This window comes from Mus musculus, chromosome 1 (genome assembly GCF_000001635.26).
Source record: "Mus musculus strain C57BL/6J chromosome 1, GRCm38.p6 C57BL/6J".
Lineage (NCBI taxonomy): Eukaryota > Metazoa > Chordata > Mammalia > Rodentia > Muridae > Mus > Mus musculus.
In genome coordinates, this window is record NC_000067.6 from 60,189,570 (window position 1) to 60,210,420 (window position 20,851).

The 20,851-nt window shown below is 37.7% G+C and overlaps 1 protein-coding gene across 18 annotated transcripts in view; it reads left to right on the forward strand.

Moving 5' to 3' along the window:
- Nbeal1 (neurobeachin like 1) overlaps positions 1-20,851 on the forward strand; it is a 159,589-nt gene that overhangs the window by 10,830 nt on the left and 127,908 nt on the right. For all 18 annotated transcript variants that reach the window (XM_006496032.4, XM_006496030.4, XM_006496033.4 and 15 more), the window contains 5 exons: positions 4,935-5,026; positions 5,446-5,607; positions 10,536-10,617; positions 11,295-11,422; positions 16,765-16,847. In XM_006496032.4, the coding sequence (XP_006496095.1) occupies positions 4,935-5,026; positions 5,446-5,607; positions 10,536-10,617; positions 11,295-11,422; positions 16,765-16,847 (547 nt within the window). The remainder of the gene's footprint in view (positions 1-4,934; positions 5,027-5,445; positions 5,608-10,535; positions 10,618-11,294; positions 11,423-16,764; positions 16,848-20,851) is intronic.

Below are 20,851 nucleotides of genomic sequence, written 5' to 3' on the forward strand. Positions count from 1 at the left end.
AAAAATATATATTTGAGAGTTATATTGGAAATTACAGGTACGTAAGGAGAAGAGGGTAAAATTCTGGAAGCCCAAGACTTCATTTTATTTAGATTTTTATTTAGGATTAGAGAAGAAGAGTCTAATGTTTCCATCCCTTAAACATATAAAATGCATGTTAAGGAGTTTGGATGGGAGAACTAGGAGTATTGGTTCCTCAGAAAGTATACTGGTGTTCTGAAGCAGGGAGTAGTCTAGTCTAGAAGATATAACTCTTTAGGAAAGCATTTGGAAGCCTGGGTGTGGTGGTGCACATATTTACTTGTAATATGCAGGAGGCTGAGGCAGGAGAATTCTGAGAATTCTAGAACAAAACAAGAAAACTAGGGCTGAGGAGCTCAGTGGCTAAAGTGCTTGTTTAAAAGTAGAAGAGCTAGAGTTTTGATGTGATCAGATACCAGATGCAGTAGTGCACATCTGTAATCCTAGTTGGCCTGCAGTGAGATAGGAGTTGGAGACAGGAGAATTTCTGGAAACTTAAGGACCAGCTAGCCTGAGTATGCTCAGTGGTGAACAAGAGACCCTACCTTAAGTGAGGTGGAAGGTAAGGACCAATACCCAAGTTTATCATCTGAACTTTATATGGATGCTCGGGCATACACACATACATTCTCTCTGTCTGTCTGTCTATAAGAATAATCCCTCAAACATTGTGGAGTATCTGTTGGAATCATTTTTCAAAAGTTATTGGTAGTATCAGTAAAAGCAGTCAAAAAGAGTGATAATGAAAACTGTTAAAAATAAAAGTTATTTATTAAATTATACTAGAGATTGAATTTAGGCCCTTATGTGTGCTAAGTAGGGACAGTGTTGTTGAGCTATTAATTCCTTGTCCTCTTGATTTTATTTTACTTTTTTTATTATTAAATTTAGACTTGAATTTGTTACCATATTGCTTTTTGCATGTTAAAAGGTTTCCTCTTGATTTTTCTTTTTGGTATCAAACTGGTCAAGAATGTTTCTTGACATGACTGACACTTTGCCATCTAGAACATTGTAACAGTTTCAGATTACCAAAAATCCTCCTGTAGTTTTTAAAAATTAAACATGTATGTATGTATGTATGTATAACATAAACTTACTATTCCATTACTTGAATAATTGTAAATGTTTCCATAATAATACTGTCTACAAGATAAGGGACCCCTACTATGATTAAAGTAGCTTACAAGTTAGTATGAATAAAACAAACTTTAAAGATTCTTACATAGAAGGTAGACTACAAACCAACTTGTGACAGCTCCTTGAAACTGCAACTTTAGAGATAAAGCTTATTTGTTTGTTTGTTTGTTTGATTGATTGATTGATTGATTGATTGAGACAGGGTTTCTCTAGGTAGCCTTGGCTGTCCTGAAACTTACTCTGTAGATCAGGCTGGCCTCAAACTCAAGATCCTCTTGCTTCTGCCTCCTGAGTGCTGGCATTGGAGGTGTGCAGCAGCACTGTCTTAGAAATAAAGCTTTGACAGTTATTGTATCTGCATGTTGATTTGCCCTTACAACAGTTTCCTTTACTGTGAAATTATGGGGCAAGTTTACTATAAGGAGTTGGGAGTGGTGGCTCTTTAAACAAAAACAGATCTCCCAAGTTCAAGGCCAGCCTGGTCTACATAGAGAGTTACAGGTTAGTCAGAGCTACATAGACCCTGTTTCAAATAGCTCAAACCAAATCCCAAACCCTTCAAAACCAAAACTACCATTAAAAAACATTTACTGTAAAGTAATGAAGAATTGTGACCAAAATCCCATTCTCTCACAATCTGCTTTCCTGATCACAATTATCCTTCCTATATGTAACATGTACTTTTAGCTTATCTCAGTGACTTGAAAGCTTGTGTATTTAAAAATGCACTCAGTCTTGAGCCAGGATCTTGTGATATATACCATCACCTCCAGTTGTGACTTCTCGTGATACTAAACACTAAGTTCGGAAGACACCATCAATATATGTCCCTCACAAACCTGCCATAGAATGTTAAAACAAATGAGAGTACCACACTAAAGACTTCAGGAAAGGGAAGAAAGAGGCACATAGCAGCAGTTCATGGCAATTCTGAAAACTGAGTCGTCCCTGCTCCAGCCCACTCCAGAGAATTACACTGCCGTGCTTGCATTGCCTTTCCTCTCCCACCAGCCTCTTTATTTGTTTTGGCTCTGTGCTCTTGAAAAATTTTATTTTTATATAATTTTTCTTTCTTTTTTAAAAAAAAGTTTTTTTTTTTTTTTTTATTTATATGAGTACACTGCAGCTATCTTCAGACACACACTAGAAGAGTGCGTTGGATCCCATTACAGATGGTTGTGAGTCACCATGTAGTTGCTGGGAATTGAACTTAGGACCTTGGGAAGAGCAGTCAGTTCTCTTAACCAATGAGCCATTTCTCTAGCCCCTAATTTTTCTTTTAAAATATTCTTGTGACAAGACAACTCAGTCAGCTTTCTCTTGTGAAAGTCAGTCAAGAAGAAGGATGCTTTCCTGACTCTGCTACTTGTTCTCTCTCGTGTATTTGCATCGTTCAGTAACTCCAGTGTGTATTCCATATTGGAGTGAAGGCTACCACTTGCTCCTTACTTTAATAGTAGAGACTGCATTTTCTCCATCGCTTTAGGTTCTGGAGCTAAGACATGTATATATGTTTCTGTATATAGTCACTTTGACTCGTAGGTCAGTATAATTTATAATGGTAGTTCCTTTTTCTCTAGATCTGGTGCTTTTTGCAGTATTGCATGTTTGTTAATATTAGAATATATTATGAAATTACTGAGTAGTTTTGTATGAGTACATTGAGATTCAGATATTAGGCTACTTTTAATTTCAGAAAAATGATAGTCAGGTCATAGATCTTGACTATTGTTCATATCAGTAGTTGTCATCTTTTTATTTTATTGGTATGTCAACTTTTTAATTTTAATTTTAGAATTTTTATTATTTTTCTAGACAGGGATTCACTTTGTAACTCTGGCTTTCCTGCAACTCAGTATTAGACCAAGCTGGCCCCAAACAATAAAGTCCTCTAGCCTTTGCCTCCTGAATGCGGGGATTTAAGTTTGGGTGACATTGAATTACATTTGTGTATTGTGTTAGTAAATGTATAAATAAGGAAGGTAAATCCATGCTGCAGTGTTTCAGACTGCTGAACTCAGTCACCAGAGTGACTGAGACGTAATAGTCTGCTCTGTTAGAAAGTCTGATAAAGAGAACTCCAGGTAGTTGTATCTCTGTTGTTTTATGCCGAGGAGAATACTGCAATTACTACTGTTTCTAATGTAGGGATCTGTCTTTTTATGGCCTTTGGTGGTAAAGTGTAGTTCATCTACAGATTCTTCTAGGCTGAATGAGATATGATTATTTTGTGTATCAACTTCTTTTTAGCCTAAACTTGACAGAACCTGACTGAACTCATTTTTTCCTTTTTTTTTTTTTTTTAAACCCACTAAGTCTCCACCCTGTCCCCATGCATGGCTTACAGCCAGTGTGATGTAGTAGAATGGGGACCTGTTGGATTCATGTATCCCTGCAGCAGTTTCTAGATTATGACTCTGGGCAAGTTACATATCCTTTTGTAATTTGTAGAAGTAGGAAAACTAAACCCATTCTGGATAGTTGTAAGGTATAAATAAGATAATAGGTTAAAAATGCCTGCTGTTCCAGGTAATAACAGATACTTTACTTCTTAAATGAAACAGTACCTTTTCTTCTTTGTAATTGTTGAGTTTCCTAGGAGAATTCAACACTTGTTAAATACTTGGTAGTACTGACCTTTAGAGTCTGAGTGAGTGCTTAGAATGTAGATCAGTACTACAGAGTTGGTATAGAATTTGAACCAGATACTGGAGAGTTGCTAAATAAAATATGAAGAGACATGCATTAAAGTTTTATAGTGTGTGTTACTGTTTTATGTCTCACTTTTACCAAGAAGTAATCCTCTCTGCTTTTTATAAAGAATCTAATGAGAACCTCAGTTACTTAATATTTGGAGTTTTATCCCTAATGGATAAATGAGTTAATGAATAGATACATGACCTAATTTCAAATATAAAAAAACAAGTACTGTCTTAGAAAATTTCTCATAGATGCTATTCATTTGTTCTCTTAAAGTATTCCTCTTTCCTGATTTCTCTTGTGAAGTTATAGATAGTGGTAATTGCTGGTTTTGAAACAGTGCAGTAGTAGAAAACAAATCCCCAAAGGTCAGCAATTGCTGTGTGTTTTGGGAACATTCTTTAAGATTCTAGATTCTAGGGGCTGGGGAGATGGCACATCAGGTAAGAGCACTGACTGCTCTTCCGAAGGTCCTGAGTTCAAATCCCAGCAACTACATGGTGGCTTACAACTACCTGTAATGAGATCTGATGCCCTCTTCTGGTGCATCTGAAGACAAATAAATCTTAAAAAAAAAAGATTCTAGATTCTAGTGTAATGCTTTTATTTTAGGGAAACAACTTGCTAGTGTTCCCTTTGTCTTAGATCAGTGCTTAAGCTGTGATGTTTAATGATTAAGTATCTAAACTCCTAAATTACATGTTGAAATTTGACTGCCTCAAATAAGTGTTGAGCCAGGCAGAGGTGGCATACTCCTTTAATCCAAGCATTCAAGAGGCGGAGGCAGGCAGATCTTTTGTGAGTGCAAGACCAACGTGTTCTACAGAATGAGTTACAGGATAGCCAGCACAGAAACCCTGTCTCAAAAAAACAAAACAAAACAACAGCAACAAAAACAACAACAACAACAAAGAGAAAAAAAGTGTTGAGGAGACAAAAAGGGGGAGAGTGCTAAGATTACAGATGTGGTCCTGTGAATGGCTGTTCTTACAACATTAGGCAGATATGTAGGTGTAAAAAGCATTGCTTTTTCTGAGAAGTAAACTTGATATGTGATAATCTTTTCATTTCAGAAAGATCCAGATTACCTGAGACTGTGGTTGGACAATTTTGTTTTAAGTTATGAACAATTTTTAGATGTTGACTTTGAAAAGCTGCCTACAAGGTATGTAGAAACAGTTGTTTATTGCGAGATTGTTAATTTTCGGCAGAAGGATTTTATTACAAGTACATCAGCTATGCTAACAGTCTCTGTACTCTTGCACGACCATGTGCTCATGACAAATATTACTCAGTGATCATAGCTGTCTCGCTGGGCAGTATTATACTTGGCTCTTTACTTTGATGGGCTACTATCCACTTGGTGGTCTGACATTCACTTAGTTTCTGATATTAGCTACTTAGCTTAGTACCAGAGCTTACAAGTGGAAGACAGAGTCCTCTACAAGATTGCTTTTACTTCAGTCATCCACACTTAACATTTTTTTTATTGCATTGATCCATCCATTCATTTATTTATTTGTTTGTTTGTTTGTTTATATGTCTTAAGTTTCAACACTTTGTTTCCTTGCCCATATCTTACAGGGTGGATGATATGCCTCCAGGAATATCTCTGCTTCCTGATAATATTCTGCAGGTTCTGAGGATCCAGCTGCTACACTGTGTTCAGAAAACAGCAGATGGGTTAGAGGAACAACAACAAGCATTGTCAATTTTGCTTGTTAAATTCTTCATTATTCTTTGCAGGTATCTGATATAAAAAAGTAAAATTTTAGCATAATTATTACCAAAATAATATAATAATAATAATACTTGATAATGATATTTGTTTGTATGAATCTTTAAAGGATGTATATACTTTTATGTCATGATTGGTTAGCATACTGGGAAGCTTCTTAATTACTGTAACTAATTATAGAGACACTCAGCCCAGAATTTTAAATGAATGCTGTCAAGATGGCTCAGTGCGTAAAGGCACCTGCTGCCAAACCTGATGACCTGAGTTGAGTCTTCTGGACCCATATCATAGAAAGAGAATCGGCTCCTTACAGTTTTGTTCTTTATGGCACTCAAGGGCCAGTACAATGTGTATGTATACACAAAAAATAAAATTTAAGAAATATAATAAAATTGTTTAAAAAAAAAAACCTAAGGTAACTTTAAAGACCATGGCAGAAGGTTTTTGTTCAGCAAGATATAATTATACTATATTTTCTGTATGGTTTTCATTTGTAAATATGTACACTTGTGTGTATGTAAGCTTGCATACACATAACCTTTGTGGGTTTTGTTGTTGTTGTTGTTTTTTAAATTAAGATAGTCTCAACTCTGTAGTCCATCTGGCCTGGAATTTACCGGGTAGACTAAACTTGTCTTCAACTCAACAGAATTCTACCTGTCTTTGCCTTATGAGTGCTGGGATTAAAGGTGGTGGTGAGACTTCACTCTGGCTTGCTTCTACCTTATTATTTTGAGGGTTTCTTAGTAGCCTTGCTGAATAGGTGATGCTGGCTGAAACACAGGAAAGCATGGTGCGAGCTTCTTGGGAAGAGTGGTAGAAACTGAGACGTACCTAAGTGTCTCTTCATTATTGAATACCATTTCATGGCAAGGTACCACAGTTTGCTTGCTTATTCACTTACATTGAAGGACAGTGCTTCCAGTTTGGGGCTGTTATTTATAAAACTGCTATAAATCTTCATGACCAGGTTTTCATTGGGTATTTTTCAGCCCATGTAGAAAATACCCAGGAACAGTAATGGTATATCATGTTTGTAACATTCCCACAATCAATGAATGAGGATTTCCATTGTTCCCCATTTTTCTAGTATTTGATATGCTATTCTTTCAGATTTTGGCTATTGCAGTAGGTGTGTAGTATTTCATTGTTTTTCCTTAATGATAAAAAATACTTAACCTCTTTTTATCTTTGAGACTGTTACAATGTTTTGGTGAAGCATCTATATAAGTTTTGTCCAGTTTTTTTTTTTTTTATTTTAAAAATTATTTATTTACATTCCAGCCATTGCCCCCCTTCCCTTTTGGTCCCCCCTCCCACAGTTCCTCATCCCATTTCTCCTCCCCTTGCCTCTGAGAGGGTGCGTCCCCCCACACTCCCCAGACATTCCAATTCCCTGGGGCCTTAATTTTTCTGGTATATATGTATGTGGGGACTTGGACCAGCCTGTGAAAGCTCCCAGGGGTCTGGGTTAGTTGAGACTGCTGGTCTTCCTGTTGGGTTGCCCTCCTCTTCAGCTTCTTGAATCCTTCCCCTAATCCAACCATAGGGATCCCTGACTTCAGTCCAATGGTAGGGTGTAGTATCTGTGTCTGTCTCAGTCAGCTGCTGGTTTGGCATCTCAGAGGACAGTCATGCTAGGCTTCTGTCTGTAAGCACACCATAGCATCAGCAATAGGCCATGATGCCCTCCCCATGAAATAGGTCCCAAGTTGGGCCTGTCATTGGAACATCTTTCCTTCAGTCTCATCTCCATTTTTGTCCCTGCAGTTTTTTTCCCCCCACAGGAATAATTCTGGGTCAGAAATTTTGACTGTGGATTGGTTACCTCGTCCCTCCACTTGAGGCGCTGTCTGTCCATTGGAGGTTCTCTCTCTCATTGTTGAACATTTTGGCTAAGGTCACTTCCATTGTGTCCTGAGAGTCTTTTAGCTCCCAGAGTTTTGCCCAATTTTAAAATTGGATTGTGTTCTTAATTTTAAAGGTGTGCGAATGTTTTGATACACAGGTGTTTTTCTCAGGTGATTTGTACATTTTGTTGTTTTGTTTTTGATTTTTGTTTTTCTGTGTAGCCTTGGCTGTCCTGGAATTTACTGTGTAGACTAGGCTGGCCTCAACCTCAGAGATCCATTTGCTTCTGCCTCACGATTGTTGGTATTAAAGGCATGGGCGCCTACAGCAGGACAGTCTTTTTATTCTTTTAATATTGTGTTTTGAGCTACAGAAGTTTTAAATTTAATTTAATTTAATTTATTTTTATTTATTTATTTATTTTTGAGATGGGGTTTCTCTGTATAGCCCTGGCTGTCCTGGAGCTCACTTTGTAGACCAGGCTGGCCTCGAACTCAGAAATCCACCTGCCTCTGCCTCCCAAGTGCTGGGATTAAAGGCGTGCGCCACCACCACCCGGCAAGTTTTTAATTTTAATGAGTCTCTTTTTCCTTTTTTTTTCTAATGAATTATGCTTTTAGTTTTCCATCTGTAAAGTCACCTGTCAAACTAAGAGCCCTTATATTTTTTTCCCTGTATTCTCTAACAATATTGTTGTCTTTCCAGACTGGAGAGATGGCTCAATGGGTATGCCTGCTCTTTTGGAGTACCTAGATTAATTTCCTAGGACCTAAATGGTGGTTCACAGCCATCTTTAACTCCAGTTTCAGGGGTTGTGATTCCATCTTCTGGCCTCCAAGGGCTCTGGACATGCTAGTGGTACCCAGATGTACATGCAGGCAAAACACTTACACATACAAAAGAAAACAAAACCAAACCACAATAGTACTGTAATTCATTTCACTTGTCTCTAAGCTGTAGTTAGCCAATATATGTTTGGTATATTGAATTAAACTATATGTTAGATCTGTTAAGAATAAAAATAAAGGATTTCATTGTGCCTAAATTTGTTAAGAATAAAAATAAAGGATTTCATTAATTCCTTTTAAATTCTCTTTCTTTTTGTGGCCTTTAATGACTCTTAGGAATTTTTAGTTCAGGCCCAGTGGTTGTGACAAGACCCTTTCTTGTGGATCTCTTGAATTCAAGGCTAGCCTAGTATATAGAAGGAATTCTAGGATAGAGAATTCATGTCTTGGAAAAAATATATATATATATAATCAGTTTATTCAGATTTTTTTCTAATTGTGACCATGAAAGTGACAACTTTGAAAATTTCAATGTTGGGTCTGAAACTGAAAGTCCTCTTTTATTTATATCCAAATTTAAGAGTTTTTCTTCTTTTTTCTTCTTTCTTTTCCCCCCGTTTGGAGGAGTGAGAGGCAGAGGGAAGGAGGGAGAGGAATTAAAAGAAAGCAGTGCTGAGTGATAGAGAGTGCATGAGAGTGAGATTTGGAAGGTGGGGCTGGTAGTTTTCATAGTTGGTGGTTTTCCCATGGGATGGGTGAGATTTTATTACTGTGTAGGTGTTTTAAAGCTTTAACAGGAGCTATCATGTACTCCTTCATCTGTGCCTCAGAGACATAGTTTTAAACGATACTGGAGTTACAGATAGGCTGTCCCAACTAAATACATAAAAGTGATTTTGGTATATGAGTGTAATGATATCAAATAACAGCTCAATAAAAATTCAGTTATAGGTCCTTTTTGCTTGGACCTCTTTCTTTAACCAGTACTAATTCAGGTATAACTTTTAAATATAATTTAAAAATATTTATACATTTTAATATGTAACTGCTAAGAGATAATTCACATGTCATGTCATTCATTTTTTTTAAATGAAACAATTATACTTTTCTACAGTTTTAGAGCTTATTCATCAGTTCATAAGAACATTTTTGTTTTGTTTTACTTACAGTGTATTTGGGGTGTGTGTGTGTGTGTGTGTGTGTGTGTGTGTGTGTAGTCTGGAGGACAGTGTGGAGGAGTTGGCTCTCTGTTGTATCCCAGAGATTTAGTCAGGTTGGTCAGGCTTGCTGGCAGATACATGCTTTTACCCTTTGTGCCATCTTGCTAGCCCCAAGGATGTTGAATTTTTAATCTCTTGAGAAACAGCCTGGCTGTTTTCCAGAGTATTGTAATTTAAATTCCTGCCTGCTTGAAGGCTTGGCGTTTTGAACATCCTTGCCAGGGCTTACTCCATTTTCTCCTTTGGTCTCACAAAGTGAGTAGGTGAGAATGAAAGCGTCCATGCCTGACGGTGCTTATTGGCTATGATTAGTACATTGTGAACTACATGCAGACGTTAGAATGTAAAAACATGATGTGTGTGTGTGGACTGTGACAGGTACTTGTAGACACCAGATGAGGATGTCAGATCCTCTGAAGCTAGAGTTACAGGTGATAGTGAGCTAGCTGATGCAGGTGCTGGGAACTAAACTCAGATTCTCTCAAAGAGCAGTATGTGTACAGAGAATTTGAAGTGTTTTTGTATTATAGAAAAGAACGCGATAAACAGCTAAGATGTCATGCTAATTTAATTTCTTAAGTAGCAAAGTGTTATTTTTTTCCTATTCTGTGAACATCTACTGAATTTCAAGATATAAAATATTTTATAGGTCAGTGTCTCAGAATAGAATACTAATAAGCTTAACTTTTAACAGTAAAACTAAGAGATGCTGAAATGTCATAAATGACCATAGTATGTTTCGCAGCTCTAGTACTTACAGACTCTCTACTTTAAACAGGATATAGTGTGGTATGTCCTTTTAGAATATTTATAGATGATAATGCATGCCTTTTGTGTCATGGACTTCTGATACAGTTTACAAAACATGATGTAAGTTAGAAAAGGGGGCTAAACCTCAGAGAGCATAGTGAAAACAGTAATGGTACATGTCTCGTATAGTGGCAACACCCTGTGCATCATTTCCTGCTTTAGTGTCATTGATAGTTCATTTGCTAGCATCTGTTCTCAAAATCCACACTGAACACACTAGAAATATATTGAACATATGTAATAAATGTTATTCTTTTTATCTCCTAGGAATTTATCAAATGTAGAAGAAATTGGGACTTGCTCTTATATTAATCACGTCATTACCATGACAACACTGTATATTCAGCAAGTAGGTGTGAATACATTCCTCTTTGTTGTTTTACTGAGACTGACTAGGGCTACAAGGATTTACTTTGTTAAAAGTTTTTTAATATTGTAATTAAACTCGCTAAGTGTTTTCAAAGAAGGCAATAATAGAAAAGACAGTGAATAGTGGGGTAGTAAATCATCTTATAAATCTTACATGTTCTTTTTTTAAAAATGATTTATTTTTATTTCATGTACATTGGAGTTTTGTCTGTATGAGAATATTGGCTCCCTTAGACCTGGAGTCGTAGACAGTAGTGAGCTGCTATGTGGGTGCTGAGAATTGAACCCCGATCCTCTGGAAGGGCAGTCAGTGCTCTTAATCACTGACCATTGCTCCAGTCCCACAGCTTGTATTTTCTAAAAGTAGACAAGTAGCTATTAATGCATTATTTTAATTTTTTGGTAGTTTTTAAAATGACATAATGTTTCATTTTGTATATGAATCATTTTATATATCATATCTTACTGCAAAACATATTTGGCTAATTTAAACTTACTCTAGGAAGAACTTAACAATTTAGAAAATATATCTGTTATATATGATTAGATGACTCTTAAGGACTCAAAGGGAAAGTTACGCTTATGTTAATAAAAATGACTTAATGTAAGCTGATTAATGAAGCATGTCTTTAATTTTATGTTTAATTTTATTTTCAGTTAAAAAGCAAAAAAAAGGAGAAGGAAATGGCTGATCAGACATCTATTGAAGAATTTGTGATCCATGCACTGGCATTCTGTGAAAGCTTGTATGATCCATATAGAAATTGGAGACATAGAATTTCAGGGTATGTCTTATAAATGATAATACTGAGATTGAATCTTACTATGTAGCCTTGGCTGGTTTGGAACTTGATATATAGAGCAGGTTGGCGAGAACCAGCAACCTCTGGAGTGCTGAGACTATCTATAGGCATGCGCCACTGGTTTGCCCATAGTGTTTAAACTGAGTGTTGGTCTGAGAAGACGGCTCAGTGAGCTCTTCACGGGTACAGCACTTGCCACCTATGCATGAGGACCTGTGTTTAGAGCTCTAGAACTTATGTAAAAGCTGGATATGAGAGCAGAAATGTCTGTAATCATAATGTTCTTATGTAGAAATGAAAATGGAGACAGGAAAACCTGGGAGAGTCACAGACGAGCTAACCTGGCACATAGAGTAGAAAACCAACAGAGATCCTATCTCAAAATTCAAAAGCCAAAATCAATGCTCAAGTTTGTCCTTTGACCTTTATGCACACTGTGTGTGCCTTCGTTCCCACATGCTTGACACTTCCATCATACATACATTATAAATTAGCAAAACAGAACCTTGCATGCCATAAATTTGTGAGTTTTTAGATTCTTCTGTATGTGACTCTTAAAAGAGTATTTCTCTACATGAAAGCAATATGGAATGATACATAGAAGACCACATATGGAATGTTGGGGAGATGACTCAGTAAAAGTCGACTTATGCAAGCATAAGAACTTTAGTTTGGTCTCCGGAATACACATAAAAAGGTTAGGTTCAGCAGAGTGTGCTTATAAATCCAGCACTGGGGAGGTGGGAACAGGTTACACCCTGGAGATGGTAGCCACTGTTAGCTTATTCAGTGTCTTTCTCAGATACTACTCTGTTTTTTGAGGCAGAGTCTTCCTTTGTATCCTTTTCTAGTTTGGAGCTGCTTCATAGACATTGACCTCAGAGATGAAGAGGCATGCACCACCTTGTTTTTTGAGACAAGTTCTTACTGTCTGACCAGCAAGCTCTAGGGATCTTCATGTGCCCTCCTTTCCACTGCTAGGGTCGCAGGCACAGTATGCAGTTTACTTTTGTGTATGAATCTGGGTGCACATGTGGAGGTTATAGGACAACTTGTTTCTCCCCATTGTGTGTGGTGATTGAACTCAGATCCTCCTACTTCACACCAAGGCCATTATCTGCTGAGCCATCTCCCCAGTCCCTGTACTTGCACTTTGAGTAGCTACTGTTGAAGAGTTTATAACAGAACATTTATACAGACTGAGAGCTCACCTCATATATTCCATATAATCCATTTTATTAACAGAATATATCCTGGCACTTGAGAGGGCAGAGGCAGGAGGATCAGAAGTTCATGCTCATTTTCAGCTGTTACATAGTTGAGTCCATCTTGTCCAGATTATATGCTGGGATTGAAGGCATTCGCTCCTACCGCCCGGCTGGGATGGGTTTGAGGGTATAGTTCATCATGGCAGGGAAACCATGATGGAAGAGCTTGAGGTAGATAGTCACACTGGGTCTGTAGTCAGGAAACAGAGGTGTTGTGTGTGTGTGTGTGGAGAGAGAGAGAGAGAGAGAGAGAGAGAGAGAGAGAGAGAGGGAGAGAGAGAGAGAGAAAGAGAGAGAGAAAGAGAGAAAGAGAGAGAAAGAGATATCGTTCGTTTTAGTGCGAGGCCCACTCTCCCTTTTCTTCAGTCTGGCAGTTAAGGTAGGTCTTTCATCTGAACCTAATCTAGAAAACCTCTTACAAGCTTGCCCAGAAATTTGAGTTCTCAACCAGTGTAAACCTTCAGCAATGTGTACTCTAGTCATTTAACAGAGGAGTCTTGTCCTTATACCTTTTAAAATTACATTTAAAAAGTTTATGTGTATGGGGGCTTTACTTGCACAGATGTCTACATACTACATGCAGTGCTTGCAGAGGCCAGGGGAGGGCATTGGAGCCCCTGAACTGGAGTTGTAGAAAGTTGTGAGCCATGATTTGGGTGCTGGGAATTGAGCGCTAGTCCTTTGGAAGAGTAGCATGTGTTATTTATTGCTAAGGCATCACTTTAGCCCTTCATTTGTTTTTTAACTTTGTATTTTGAATAAGTTAAAAGTTCTCCAGAGAAACAGCATCAATGGACATTAAGATATATGTCTATAGGGATTTGAATTATTTTTTTTTTAAACAAACTCTGTTTAGTTTTGTTAGAGAAAACCTTTCCTGACGTACTTCTCACCAGTCTGTTCTGGCACACTAATGATACCAGAATCACCTGTGTCAGTGAGGACCAGTGTGTACACTCAGTATTCTGCAAATGTTTCTTCATGCTGTACCCAGTTCAGTATCACTGCCACTGTAGCGATGGACACCAGTTTTGGCTGACATGCATGCTATTGTATTTTAGAGTTCCTCCAAGCTGGGTAGTTGGTGAGGATAACCACCTTTAGAGTCTGCTCGTACCCAGCATGTACTTTCCACTTCTCATGACAAGTTGGATCCAGAGTTGACTGACTCCTGAGACTTTTTCATATTTGGGGCTCCCATCTTCCTACCTTATGTGTGGGACAGACAGCCCTCCAACCAGCCACCAAAATGGCCAGAGAGCAAGAAAGCATTTAATTTTCTTTTTTTTCTTATATTCAGAATCTAGAATTTGTTTATTTATTTTATGTATATGAGTACAGCGACACACTAGAACAGGACATTGGATCCCATTACAGATGGTTGTGAGCCACCATGTGGTTGCTGGGAATTGAACTCAGGACTTCTGGAAAAGCAGTTGGTGCTCTTAACTCTGAGCCATCTCTCCAGCTGGCATTTAATTTTCATATAACACTAGTTCACATAGCAGGGGACCTGGCAAGTCCAAGTCTGCTCTGTGGGTGAGCAGGCTTGAGATAGATGAGAGTGAACCTGGAGAACAGCTTCTTCTGAAGAGTGGCAGGCAGATGCTTGGGAAAGCCAGAACTGCAGATGCAGCCCCAAGCCAGAGACATTGCTGATGCTGAGAGTTTTATTTGTTTGTTTGTTTGTTTGTTTGTTTTTTGTTTTTGTCGTCTGTCACTCATTTCATGAAGAAAATATGCTTCACTCATTCAGAGTTCACAAATTTACCAATTAATCTCATCTAAAAACATCTTCCAGGTTAATGAAATTACTCCCATTGTGTCAAGACATTTTGTCTAAGTAGTAGTGAGAAGGTCCTAAGTAGGAACTGCGCCTGTGTATTAAGCTTTAATCTCTCTCTCTCTCTCTCTCTCTCTCTCTTTTTTTTTTTTTTTTTTGGTTTTTTGAGACAGGGTTTCTCTGTGTAGCCCTGGCTGCAGCATCTCTTCATACCATTCCTTATTTCTCAGAAAAATTTTTTCCCATTTGTCTTTGGTGTATGGATAGAAACCCCTATTAATCCTGGTCAGTCAAGTGCACGGGATAGCCAACATCTCATGGTACTTACCATGAAAAAGCAGAAAGAAGATGGTGAAACTCTTACATTAGCAATTTAAACCTACTTTTTTTTTTTTTGGTTATGCTACACAGCATATCATTTTCATTCTGAATTTACTGTGGGCCAAAACTGATTATGTGTCCCCATCTACCACAAAGGTTCTATGTTCAGCTCTGCCCCGAGAAAACAACGACTGTTGTAATAGCAGTAATTTGCAGGCAGTACCATGACAGCTTCTTGCCTTTGTACCTCTCAAGACTTTAAGGATGCAGAAGGGCACATAACTCTTCGTCATGTGCAGGCTTTCTAGTAATTTATCATTTCAGGTCCCAAGGACTCCATTTTCCTCTTTTTTGATTTGTACACTAGAGCTTCTGTGAAGAAAATTGTGTCTCTCTCCCACTTGTGCTGTCCCCCTCTTTCCACCTGTTGCACTCAGCAGCGAAGAGCTAAGGCACTGTACGCAGTCTGAAACAGTGATGCCGATTCTTTTCGTTATAGTCACCAAAGTAGATAAAGAACTGTCAGTCTGAACATGACAGAAGCTTTTAAAGAAACCCTTAAGAAACCAGAGCAAAAAGAATTTAAATGTGGTAAAAGGAGAGAAGATATATAAAATGGTAGTTCTGACAACAAACTAAAGCAAATTGAGTAAAGAGGTTTGTTAAAAACACCCACAATTTTTGAAATCTTGAACAAAGAGAAATTTTGAATAGCATTGATGTCTGTCATATAGTACTTGATGGAAGATGTGCATATGTAAGGTGGCCACAGAGAGAAGAGGGCATACACTAAATTGTAACAGTAAATAAGTGTATATGGTGTTTTACCAGGAATTATGCCCAAAGCTGTCTTTATATTCTGTTTAATATGCCAAAAAAAATCCTTCAGTAAAAGAGCTGTTTTAGTGGCAGATGGCAAAATAAGGGATTCAGATGTCAGTTTCTTTGAACATAGTAATTAGGCTATGATTGGTTTAGTCCAAAGCTAATTGTGAGAAAGCACCAAGCAAAATCCCCCTAAAAGAACTTTTCTGTTAGGAGAGAAACTGTGTATGTATATACCTGTAGCCTATAGATGTGCAAAATTTATAGGTAGTTTCATATATTTTCCATGTATGTTGTCTTTAATAATATTAAATATAATTTTCAGGGCATGATAAAAGTTTCTGTTAATTTTATTTTTTTACTATTGCATTAATTGAAAGTATTATTGCTTTTAATAAGCTTTATTCTTTAATCTTTTTATCACTATGGCTGTCTAAGCAACTTTATTTTGTGTTGAACTGAAATGTTCTCAGTAAAAGCATGTACACTTTGTATTAGCCTTGCTAAAGTTTATAGAAAATATTCATAAAAACTCCTGGAATTTTCATTTAAAAGGTAATCCCATCCCACACTGGATCTGCATCCTTAAAGTGAGGGAACTTAAAGATGTAGACCCATTATAGCTGAATAAAACCTCAGTAAGACACAGGTCAGTCGCTAGCTTCTGAGGTCTCCAGGTACTTTACTTGGCTATCACAACATAGAATAAAAAACATTCTGGTGCTGGAGAGATAACTTAGAAGTTAAGAGCACTGACTGCTGTTCCAGAGGTCCAGAGTTTAATTCCCAGCCACCACAAGGTGGTTCACAATCATCTGTAATGGGATCCAATGCCCTCTTCTGGCATGCAGGCATATGTGCAGGAACAACACTGTATACAGAATAAAAAAACCTTAATTTATGAGATCAAAAATAGAGATTTTTTTTTAAAAAACAATTCTCTAGTTGGTTAGTACTTAAGTTATTGTTTTAACTCATTTTTGGACATTGCACCAGGCCTGAGGATGTTTTTGTTCAGTATATAAACCAAAATCAGAATGTTAAACTTGTTTATAATTGTTTTTTAAATTGTGCCATCTTTAGTTACTCATGTTGTAATTTGTTACTGACTTCTTTTCTAATGACAGACGAATCCTTAGTTCTGTGGAAAAGAGCAGACAGAAATACAAACCAGCTTCTCTCACAGTGGAGTTTGTTCCTTTCTTTTATCGTAAGTAATATTCTAATTCATTTTACTTTGATTTTGATCAACTCTGATTAGTGTTTTTTTCCCCTTACTCTGATTCTGACCTTAATTTAGTGTGTGAATTGATAAGATAAAGGCTGCTAAAGAACAAAATCACTGGGTTAGTTAATTTAATTTAAGTTTGGTTGGGGTTATGGTTCTCAGTTTGATTAGTTTTCTCCACGCTTTCTATTTAAGAGCTGATCTGTTTTGGTGAGCTGAGCATTTTAAAGAGTGCATATTTTAGAACTCACAAGTTTTACTGAAAACAGAAAACTGGGCTAGAGATAACCTAAGAACACATATTTCTCATGCACAAAAACCTGCCATTTGATCATTAGAACAAGAAAACGAACTAGTTTGCACCCAAACCATTAAGAGACTGACTACTGTATATATGCATGGCTGTATATATGTTATGGTTCTCTGTTACTTTTGCTTTTATACTGAGCAAGTTTTCATATCTCCTAGCTGACCTCAGACTTGCTGTAGCTGAAAAGGACTTGAACTTCTGATTCTCTGATCTCTTCCTGAGTGCTCGCACTACAGGCTTATTCTACCACCTTTGGCTGGATTTTACTCTTAAAAAATGATTGTGCTGGGGACTAGAGAGATGGCTCAGTAGTTAAGAGAAGTTGTTGCTTTGTTGAAGACCTTGGTTCATTCTCAATACTCCCATGGCGTTCATAACTGCCTGTAATTCCAGTTCCAGAGGATCTGACACCGTTTCCTGGCCTTCGTAGGCTCTACATACATATGCTTCACATAGTTACATGTAGGTGAACACTCATACACAGAAAATAAAGGTGAATAAGTCTGAAAAAAATGTGCTAGGCTAAAAAGGTAATTCAGTTGGTAGACTGCTTGCCTATCATGTACTAGATTCATTTCCCATAACTACAGTAATGGGGCATGGTGATCCAAGCACTAGGCAGGTAGAGGCAGGAAGATCAGGTTATCTTTGGCTTTATAGCAATTTGAGGCCAACTTGGGATACAAAGGACCTTGTCTTAAAAAAGAAAAATTATGGCATCTCTCAAGAATATAGAAAAAATTACAAAATATAAAAGGAGCACTTTGTTTCTTGAGTATATTGCTTATTGGAACATGTAAAAACCTTTTCATTTGCCACATCGCTTCAATGTGCACTAAGTAAGACAGAAATAGCTTTGCTTGCTCAGTGAAGACAGCTATAGTACACACCATATATCACCATCCTAGCAGTTGACTTTACCCTAGATAATCAAATGCACATAATAAGCTATGCTTGGAAATGGCCTCACTTTACATATACAGGACAGGTAGATAAATAGGATAGAATTGAAGACCCAGAATTGAACCCACACACCTATGGTCACTTGATCTTTGACAAAGGAGCTAAAACCATCCAGTGGAAAGAAGACAGCATCTTCAAACAAATGGTGCTGGCACAACTGGCGGTTAACATCTAGAAGAATGCAAATTGATCCATTCCTATCTCCTTGTACTAAGGTCAAGTCTAAGTGGATCAAGGAACTCCACATAAAACCAGAGACGCTGAAACTTATAGAGGAGAAAGTGGGGAAAAGCCTCAAAGATATGGGCACAGGGGAAAAATTCCTCAACAGAAGCAATGGCTTGTGCTGTAAGATCGAGAATCGACAAATGGGACCTCATAAAATTGCGAAGCTTCTGTAAGGCAAAAGATACTGTCAAAAAGACAAAAAGGCCACCAACAGATTAGGAAAGGATCTTTACCAATCCTAAATCAGATAGGGAACTAATATCTAATATATATAAAGACTCAGGATGGACTCCAGAAAATCAAATAACCCTATTAAAAATGGGGTACAGAGCTAAACAAAGAATTCTCATCTGAGGAATACTGAATGGCTGAGAAGCACCTGAAAAAATGTTCAACATCCTTAATCATCAGGGAAATGCAAATCAAAACAACCCTGAGATTCCATCTCACACCAGTCAGAATGGCTAAGATCAAAAATTCAGGTGACGGCAGATGCTGGCGAGGATGTGGAGAAAGAGGAACACTCCTCCATTGCTGGTGGAATTGCAAGCTTGTACAACCACTCTGGAAATCAGTCTGGCGGTTCCTCAGAAAATTGGACATAGTACTACTGGAGGATCCAGCAATACCTCTCTTGGGCATATACCCAGAAGATGTTCCAACATGTAATAAGGACACCTGTTCCACTATGTTCATAGCAGCCTTATTTATAATAGCCAGAATCTGGAAAGAACCCAGATATATTTTTAAAAAAATAAAGATACAGGACAGGAAACACAAAAGCTAGTGCAGTAGTATGGTAATTCTCTTTAGCTGAATTCTTTATAGCTGCCTAAGGATTGTTCTTTAAGTCTGTCATACGAAGTTTTGAGGCCAAAATGGGATGAGTTCCAACTAGGTTTAGAAGTACAGTATCCTTTAGAAGTCTTAGATCTTTGTGTGTACAAATTATGTACATAATTTGATAATGCACAAGCACAGGCATTCCTACCATCTTGCCTGTGTGGGGGTCATAGAATAATTTCTTGGATCTCTCTATCTACCATATAGTTCTTGAGACAGACTGAGACTGCCATGTTTGGCAGCAAGTGCCTACTGAGTCATCTTGCCTGCCCCTTTGTGTAGTTTGGTTGTAGTGTGCTTTGGTTGCTATAGCAGAATCCTGGAGACTGTGATGTAAACTCTGAAGTTTCTTTTCTCATAGTTTGGAGCAACAACTGTGTGAGATCAAGGTCCTAGCAGGATTTGGTTTTTGGCTGATGGTCTTCTCCGTAGATATTAGAAAGACTGATAGCTCTTTTCACAAGAACAGCAATTTTGTTGTATCAGGCACCTTTCTCATCTTACCTAACTGTAATCACCTCATCATAAGCCCTGGCTCCAGTATAGTTAAGCTCCAGTCTAGCTACAGTGTAAATTGTAGGTGTGTGATTTAAGACAATTGGTATTTGAGTTTGGGAGGAAGAGTTCAGTCTGTACTATTTCATTCCTACCCCCTTCCCTCCTGATTAACACACACAGATATGCTTATCACAAACAAAATATGTTTGTTCAGTCTATCCTGGCAGTCCAAAACATCATAACACATTCCAGTATTGACTCTCAGTAGTCTACAATTCACAATCTCCTCTAATTGTTTCTTAATCAGATATGAGCAAAACTCAGGTGCAGTCACAGCAAGGAAACATCCCTCTTCAGCTGTGACCCTGTGATAGACACTTCCAAAGCACGCTGGTGCCTCAGGCATGGGGTGTAGACGAAAGGGTGACGGGTTGCAAGCTTTCATAAGACCTGGAAAGATTACACATTCCATTAGACTTGTAGGTTAAAAGTAATCTTTATTTTAGTTAATTTGCACTTCCATTAGGGAGGTAGTGCTGTGTCTTCCAGCTCTATAAGGCATCCTGTTTGTTTATTTATTTAGTTACAATTATTGTATATAACTGTGCATGATGCCTGTGGACAAACATGCTGCATTATGCATGTGGAAGTCAGATGAACTTTGCTGAGTTAAGTTTTTTCCTTCGACTTTTTTTTTTTATGACTTTTTTTTTTGTTGTTGTTTATTTGTTTATGTATTATATGTAAGTACACTGTAGCTGTCTTCAGACACACCAGAAGAGGGCGTCAGGTCTCATTACGGGTGGTTGTGAGCCACCATGTGGTTGCTGGGATTTGAACTCAGGACCTCTGGAAGAGCAGTCAGTGCTCTTAACCACTGAGAGCTCTTAACCATCTCTCCAGCCCATTTCCTTCGACTTTTAAATAGTTCCAGATTAGGAGTCAGGTTATTAGCTTTGCACAGAAGAGACTCTACTGGCTGAGCTGTGTTGCTGGCCTTTAAAAGAAAATCATATAGGGATTCCACTGAAACTCTGGTAAGGTCCTCTAAAATTGAAGAAATCTAACAGTATACCTTTGTTCTTTCTTATTTTCTCTGTTCTCTTTAGTTGAAAATGGTAATGTCTTTACTGTTATAATTCCA